At 61.4% G+C, this 8,422-nt stretch overlaps 1 protein-coding gene across 1 annotated transcript in view; it reads right to left on the reverse strand.

Annotated features, from left to right (window-relative positions):
- The window catches only part of TSNARE1 (t-SNARE domain containing 1), an 83,502-nt gene extending 83,261 nt beyond the window's left edge, over nt 1–241 (reverse strand). The window contains exon 1 of the mRNA XM_024741217.1: nt 90–241. Coding sequence (XP_024596985.1) covers nt 90–141 — 52 coding nt within the window. The 5' untranslated portion in view covers nt 142–241. The remainder of the gene's footprint in view (nt 1–89) is intronic.
- Nucleotides 242–8,422: the final 8,181 nt, after the last annotated feature.

Genomic DNA, 8,422 nt, shown 5'->3' on the forward strand with positions numbered 1-8,422 from the left:
CGGCTACCCAGGGCCGCGGCCCTCGAGGACCACCGAGGGCGCGCCGTCCCGGCCTGCCGGTCTGGGCCGAGCCGTTCCCGCCGCCTTACCGGGGCTGTAGGTGGCCGGCTCACTCGCACCCCCGATCCTCAGTACCCCCATCTGTGGAACGGGGGTGACAGACGCGGAGTGCGCGGTCCTCGCCTCAGAGGCCCGACCGGATCTCACGGGTCTGAGAGGCCGAGCCGCGGCGGCGCAGTGGCCGTGCGGGCCCCGGACTCGGGTCCGGAGGGCACAAGGACCAGCGCCCGGGTCTAGGGCGGCCGCTGAGCACTGCCGGGAGGGGCCGTGCCCTGCGGACCCCACGTCTTGGTCCGTGCCTGCGGGGAAGTAGACGGGATCGTCACCACACCCCAAAGCCTTTCCGCGGAGGGCCCTCAGGGGCCGGGTCTCCAGAGAGCGGGGTCTGAGGGTGCTCCGGCCGCGCCCCACCCTCAGCGGGCGCGGGTGTGGAGGAAAGGAGGGGGAAGCGAAGTACACCTCCTCCAGGACGACCACCTGCAGAGTGTGCTTCCCGCCTACCCAGCGGGCCGAGCGGGTGCCCCCGGGCTGCGGACGGGGTGGTCTAGCGCAAGCAGGGCCGCCCGGGGCGGGTGCTCAGTACCTGCTGCCTCCTCCCTAGTGTGGGGCGAGGGCCCCTACCGCCCCTCGGAGAAGCAGGAGAGACGGCCCCCTCCATCAGGACCCGGACGGGTGAGGGTCAAGGGGATGGCCAAGAGACCCCCAGAGGAAGAGCGGAGGGAAGAAGCTGCCGCAGCCCCCACGGGGCATCTGTCCGCTGCACTGCATCCTCGCTGTGCCCGCGGGGTCTTCAGAAGAAGCCTCCATGTAGCGCCCACCAAAGCCGACCCCAGAAACGCTCGCTGTAACAGGGGTAGCCACCTGGGCTTCTGCGTGGTAGTACCAGATCCCTGGGTCAAACACTGTCAACCTGGGGTCTGCAGCGAGTTCCCCTCCCCCACCCTTCCTGTCTATCCCCTGGAGACCGGCTCCCAGGTCAGCTTCTCTGGGAAATCAGCCCACCCAGCACCGTCCAGGGGAAGAAGGTGTTTACACTTCCACTCTGCCCCCCCCCACACCCCGACCCAGCACGTGGCAGCCCTCCCTCACTCACCACAGACCCTCCTCCATCAAATCCCATGAGCAGGTCATCCCTGCGGCCCAGTCCCCCTTTGTCCCTTACCAACAGAACCCATTTTGTTCAAGGCAGCAAGGTAGTGCTGGCCCGGAGGAAGACAGCAGAGGACTCGGTGAGTCTTCAGACCCAGAAGGGACCGATGTAGCCAGCTAGCCCTCTGCCTTCTCTTGCTCCAGCCTGGAATGCGGGCACGGTCTCCCAAGGAGAGCAGCCATTTGGGGAGCAAAGGGGTGGGTCCCAAGCTGCGGACAGGGAGCAGCTGCGTGGTGGAGCCTCCGCCCCAGCTGTACCCTCTCATCAGAGAGGAAACAAGCCCCTGCTTCCTCCACACTGCTGCTGGCACCACTCCTAGCCCGTACAACCACATCCGGGCATGACAACCACCCTTTTAGGCTTGTGACCTGCCCACCGTGAAACAGGCCTCTTGAGGGCAGGCACATGTGGTTGAATTTGCATCTCGGCGCTCAGCAGGGCACCCTGCATGTGGTGTGGCCTCGGGGAGTGATGACAAGTCAGTGAGCTCACAAGCTGCACTCACGGGGGCCTAGTGTTCACTCTGTGTCCCCACAGAGCCTACTCTCTTTTAACACCAAACCTATCCCTGTGTTGCTGTGTGATGTTGAGCAGTGACACCTTCTCTGGGCGTGTTCAAAGCGGTGATGTGGGAGCCGGCTGGAGAGCAGGCATGGGAGGGGCAGGGTGGCGCACCGCTACCCTGTCACCTGTCACCTGTATGGGGCAGTGTCACTGGGGGACACGTGCTGGGAAAGGGCTGGTGCAGGCCCAGCACCTAGCAGGGGCTTGACCAGCACAAGCACCTCACCCCCAAGTGTTTGAGACCAGTCTCAGGCACTTAGAAAACTGACTCCACATGAGACTCCTAGCAGCCTCCCAAGGTATTTATCACCAAGCAGGAGTGGCAAGAAAAAAAAAAAAAACTCCACGACAGGAGCACTTGAGTGTCGTCTTTGCTAATCGCAACCTCTGTGAAGGAGGAGTTTGCCGCCCCTCCTGGGAAGTAGCAGAACCTGCTTATTCCCCACCCCCATGGGAGGAGGCATCTCCACACCCCAAGGAGCCAGTCTGTCTGTCCGTCACCCAGCACCCAGGCTTGCTACCTGGCACAGCGTCCCCCTCTACTCTTGCCAAATCTCATCCTGTTTGCCATCATTTATTCATTCAACAACCTTCCGATGTCAGGCAACATGCTAGGCCTTGGGGATGCCACACAATTAGATTTGGTGCTAATGCCAGAAAATCCCAATAACAGTGGCTTAAATATGATCAACGTTTACTTTCAGTGGTATACATTCAAGTCCAAATAGGCCATAGGGCTGGGAGGGTGGGGCTCACAGTCATCAGTACCCTGGACTCCTTTAATCTTGTTCCTTTGAGCCTCGAATGGGGCCTCTGCCTCATGGCACAAAATGGCTGTGTAAGTGCCAGCCATCACGTCTGCTTTCCAACAGCAGGAAGGAGAACTGGATAGTGGGAATGCACACACCCCCCAATCCCATCCTTTTAAGGACACTTCCTAGATACTGTACACCCCATATCTGCTTACACCCCCCCACCCCCACCACCACCCCCCCGCTTGTCCAAAACTGGGTCCCTTGGGTACTTTTAGTTGCAAAGGAGGCTAGGAAATGTCCTCTTCCCGAGGACTATGTTCCCAGCGGCCATCTGGGCTCTTGTACCAAGTAAGAAGGGGAGGATGGGGCCCATCTAATAGTCTCCACCAAGACACAGCCCTTGTCACAGTGCTTGCCGTTTAGCAGGCAGGCCACAAAACGCACAGATGTGCACTGGGAACCTGGGTGAAGGCTGTGCAGGAGCAGAACGGGGGTGTGGGAGATCCAAAGGGGGCTGGGGGTCAGGGAAGTCCCCCTTGACAAGGAGTCCTGGCACAGGGGAGTCTTGAGGGGTAGCGTTTCTGGGAGGTGAGTTGGGAGTGTCCAGCAGGAAGGCAGGGATCCTGTGGACATCCGTGTGCCACTGGCACACCTCCTGTGTGGAGGCGTCCTGACCTCTCAAGCCGCTGATGGCCTCAGAGCCCCTGCCGCTCAGACCATCCCTTGTGCTCCCTCAGCCACAGGTGGGGAACCTGGCCCTGGCAGCGAGGGGCACACACAGGTCCACAAGGGGCCTCAGCAGCCCTGGGGCCCCAGGCCTGTCTCTGACGCCCAGGCCAGGGCTCTACCTCTACATCACAGCCCGCGCCCCTCGGGGCTTAAGACCATGAGCATGTAGTGGCCTTCAGATCATGGGCCGTGGGCTCGAAGACCAGCCCAGTGGACTTTAGGGAGGGTCTCGTCTACCTCTCCCTTTAAGGTCCACCACACACAATCTGGCCTGATTACCTGTGCCCGGTGTGTGCACTGATGGGCAGTACACCTGCGCCCAGGTGACACTTGGAGCCCATGAGGGCGGTAAGCGTGCTGGCCACACCCCCAGCCCCTGGGCAGCCTGCGGTACTCACGTGGGGGGAGAGAGCAGAATGGACGGGAAGACAGACACTGAAGGGGACGCCTTGGCGACCGACCGAGGCAGCCAGTGCTCACTGGTGCTTATTTCTCTGCCCAGGACACACCCACATTTTGTGGCCTCCTGGGCAGTTTGGCGGCCCCGTGGCTGGCCCCAGACATAAGACCAGGAGCAGCAGTGAGGGGCGCCTCTTTCCAGCTGCGCCAAGCCTGCCCCACTGTCCTGCGTGCATCCCCCTTGTCACCAGGACGTAGAGGAGCTCCACCGGCTTGAGGGCCTCCAGCTGACGCCGGACAAGCCCCAAGAGGGAAGGGCCCCGGGCCGAGGCGCTCTCTCATCCATGGGCGACTGAGTGTGAGAGGAGAGGACAAAGGTTGGGCTACAGGAAGCAGACAGAGGGAAAGGCACTGCCTCTGCAGGGCCTGGACCGCTGTCTGAGCCCCAGACAGCACTTGGGGTTTGGGCAAGGGGGTGCGTCAGCCCAGCGCTGTTTCCCAGGGGCTCGGGGAGTTGGGGTGAGGAGCTGGCAGGTGGGGGAGGAAGAGAAGTAAAGATCAGGGGGCGTAGGGGAGGGGGAGGGGAGCAGGGGGCCACTCCGGCACCTGCGTGGGGCTGGCTCACCCCCAGGTAGGGTGTTGGGAGCTGGGCCTGCGTTTGGGCTCCTCTGGGAGGAGTGTGGTGAGTTCTCTTGGCCCAAGGCGTCCCCACGCCGGGACCAATGTGGCTGCTGCCCGCACCCCGCCTTGATTTCCTCTGAGGTGCTCTGCACACATGGCACCTTGTTCTTTTGGTACCAAGTCTCTGTTTAGGGACAGACAGACTCCTTCTCCTCTCCCTGTCCCTCTTCTCCCTCCAGCTGGGCCTCCAGATCACTGGCCACACTGACCACCAACCCTGCAGCGCCTCCCCCTGGCTCTACCACTGGCCAGCAGGGGCGGCCCGTCGACACCTGCCCTGAGCCTTGGCTTCCTCAGGTCTGCAGCATGGATCACAGCGTTCCCTGCTCCATGGAGCTGATGTGAGGCTTGTGGGGGCCAACGCCTGCGAAGCCTTCACAGCCCTTAGCCCAGACCTGGCCCGCTGGAGACCCTGGGCACGTGTGAGCACGTGGCCTGTCTGACTTGTCATTGATCTCTTGGGTGCGTGCTGAGCACCAGTGCCAAATACCAGGGCCAAGAGCATGTGGATGCCACCCTCAGGGTGTCTCAGAGGAGCAGAAGGAGACAGGCCCAAAGAATCACCTACTGGGCTGTAAGTCTGTTGTTAGAAGGTTGTATGAAGAAACAGGGTGTTGGAAAGGTTTCCCAGAGAAGGGGCATTTGGATTGGGTGCTGAAGGATGAGTAGGAGTTTGCCAGCAGGAACGGTATGAACCTAACGTGGCTGCTGAAGAAGGTCACCATGTCCACCTCCTGTGTCGGATTCTGCCCAAACTCCTATCCCAGACCTAACACATGGGGGTTTGCCTGGTCTCCTGCCTGCTTCCCCCTCCTCTCCTCCCTGCACACGTTGACATTGACACAAACACAGTCCCACACACTCATACACAGTCACACACATTCTCACACTCACAGAGTCAAGAACTGATTTCAGTGTGTTCCTCCCCATCCCCACCCGCCACGCGCGGGGAACCGCGGTAACGAGATGCTAATGAGCAAAGGTAAAGCTCAGAGAGAACGGCATTTTACAAAAGCAAAACACTTTGTGCTTCCAGGGACACCTCCCAGCAAGTGAACTGCCAAACCTCACGACAGCGCTGTGTGTGGGCAGAAAGCACCCGCCAGCCCCACCTCCCGGGTAGCTGATGAAGTAAGAGGGGTCTGCGAGGTAGCAGAGTGGGAGAGCAGACTCCAGGCCCTGCCGGACGCTGCCGCAAGCCCACGGCCACTAACTCTCCAGGTGCATCCTCTCACCTGTGCCCAGCCAGGTCTCTCTGCCTGGGAGGTGACGTCCCCATCCTTCAAGCTGTCCCTCCCACACACCTGCACCTCAGCCTGGGGCTGGCGTCTCCTCCAAGCTCCCCGGCCCCGGCCCGGCCCCGCACTCGCCTCTTTCACAGCACTGATCACACTGTCCGCGCCTCTACCCCACCCCCAACCCCAGCATACTGAGAGCGACCTGTCAGCAGCACCTGTCACATGGCTGCTTTTCACTGTGTGTTAATGGAAGGAATGAATGAGTGAGTGAATGAGTGATAGACGGATTGGCTGAGCTGAAGAGGTCTTGGAGATCATGTGGCCTCTTCTGGGAGAAACTGAGCCCCAGAGCAGGGAGGTGGCCCCCCAAGGCTGCCTAGCCATGAGGCAGAACTGGGCCTGGAGGCCGCCCGTCCGATGCCCTTTCCTCCTCCTCTGACTGCTGACGTCCCCAGGGCTGGGGGCTCTGCCCTTGCTACGATGGTCTGTCCCCTTTCCTGGGGTCCCCACGATCCTCAAGCTCCATCAGCTCCCTCTCAGCCCAGACCCGTGACTATCCCTCCTCCCTCTCGGATACCTGCCCCCTGGCCGAGCTGTGGGCTCTGAAAACAGGTGGACTGGGGGCTTAAGAACATGGCTGGGGGCTTCTCCCTGGAGCTAGTGGGCCCTGCGCGCCTTCACCTTCGGAGGTGTCCGACACCAGAACGAACAGCGTCTCTGGCCCCTCAGAAGTCAAGGAGGCCTAGAGGAAGGGAATCCAGGCTGGACCACAGTGGGCTGCTTCCTCGGCCTATCTGCAGGGAGCTCCCAGGGCCTATGAGGCCATGGGATGAGGGTCTTGGAGCCCCCTGGGCAGTGCACAGTTACTGGGTGGAGTTATCCTGGTGTTCACCATGGAGCAGACAACCCAGGCGTCTCCCCTGTTTCCATCAAGGTGGGTGTTTAACACGGCATGATTACAGAGACCAGCCGCGTGGGGCTCCAGCACAGTCCCCGTGTAATGGTGGAACCTGGGGGAGGGGCGGCACACGGTGCCAGAGCGGCTCCCCCGTGCCCGGCTCAGGCCGAGCCCTTAGCAGTGCCCCGGGGACAAGTGCCCAGGCCCCTGCAGGGCCAGCCAGGCCCAGGAATGGTGGTCAGTGGGGTGAGATCAGGGAAGACCAAGCCCCAGCCTGACTTGACTCCCCGTGTCCTGAGCCACATCCGCATTTCCGGACATTCCTTTCCCATCTGGAAAAAGAAGACATTGGCCTTGATTCCAAGTCTCACCTGGGGGCACCATCACCTTGGGGGACAGAGCAGAGCCTCCTGGCTGGGGAGCAGCATCCACGTTGGTTTTCTGGATTTGTGGGCCCCTCATCCTGCCCCTGCCTGGGAACCTCCCGCCAGTCCTGCAGGTGAGCTGCAGCGCCCCTCCTCCCTCCATGCCTTGACAGATCCCCATCCATGAGGAGGGGCTGCCCGGAGGTGGAGGTGGGGCAGCTGCCCTGATAACGCGCAGTGGTATCGCCCTTGCCCCGCACTGACCCCGTCATGTACTCAGTGGGGCCGTTATTTTCTGCCCTCCATCCATCTACCCACCCATCCCTCCTTCCTTCCATTCATCCATCCGTCCATCCACTCACTCAACGAACATTCACAGAGGGTTTGGACCAAGCACTGGGGACAGAAGAGACTGAAACCAGCGAAGCCCCTGTCCCCTCCAGGAGTGGGCGTTGGGCGTGGGGAAATGACCGCATATCATGTCCACTCAGGTTGTCACCCCCATTTCTCTAATGGAAAAACTGAGATCCAGAGATCCCAGGGAAAGAAAATGTCCTTGGCGTCACAAATGAGAAGAAAGACGAGAGGTGCCAGCATGTCCACTGTGGGGGAGATGGGGTCTGTCCCAGGGCTCCAAGCTGAGGATCTGCCGCGCCTCCCCTAGAGCCTCATGCGTCTGTCCCTCTGCCCCGGGTCCCCGGCTGTGTGGGTGTGCAACGCCGCGGGCAGGAGGCGTTGGGCACATTGACTGTATTTGGTGATCACTGCTGTATTTATAGGGCTTGATGGGGATAAAAATAAAGTGAGGGAGCATTGCAGGAGTCATCGTGCAGGACCGCGAGCGTGCGTGGTCCCTGCCTCTCCCACCAGGAGCCGGGGTCTCGGGGGCAGTGGGGAGGGAGTAGGGGCACATGGGCCCAGGACAAGGTGTGGACCTGCTGGTGGATGTCACGTGCCCAGCTCAGGGTGGGGTCCCCATAACCACTGCCCCTCTGCTTCTCCTCCCCAGGCTTCCCTGTGGCCAAGGACTGTGCCACTGGGCTGTCCAGTGAGGTAGGGGCTCAGACTGGGACCAGGGTCAGCCTGTGACCAGGTTCAGGGCTCAGCGTGCGCCAAGGTTGGGTCTCAGTCTGGCCCCGAAGTGGGAGGTCTCCCACGGTCCTGGAAACCCAGGAGGAACAGTGCTCAGGTCCTGTCTGGGAACCTGGGTGCCTTTGAAAGTGTCCCCATCAAGCATCACTGGGTCTGGATCCCCTCCGAGTCACTCTCCTGGCGAGTCCCTCACAATCAACCAGAGCAGTTCTGTGTGGAAGGCGGGCACCCTGCTGGCCCTCCCCGTCGAAGACCCCCAGCCCTGCCCTCCAGGGGTAAGGCTTCCTCTCCAGCTCCATCCCACCAACTATTTTTGCTTTGAATTCAGCCCCATGAAGTCACCATGTTGGGGAGGAGCTGGGAGGAGTGAGGTCAGCAGTGACCCCACCCCGGGTCACGGGGCTGGCAGTGGCTTCCGGGGACACACCCCCTGATTCTCCTTCAGGCCAGGCACCGGCTCTCCAGTGCTAGGGTGCTGCCAGCCCCATCCG

Source organism: Neophocaena asiaeorientalis, unplaced genomic scaffold (genome assembly GCF_003031525.2).
Source record: "Neophocaena asiaeorientalis asiaeorientalis breed wild unplaced genomic scaffold, Neophocaena_asiaeorientalis_V1.1 scaffold177, whole genome shotgun sequence".
Taxonomy (NCBI): Eukaryota; Metazoa; Chordata; class Mammalia; order Artiodactyla; family Phocoenidae; genus Neophocaena; species Neophocaena asiaeorientalis.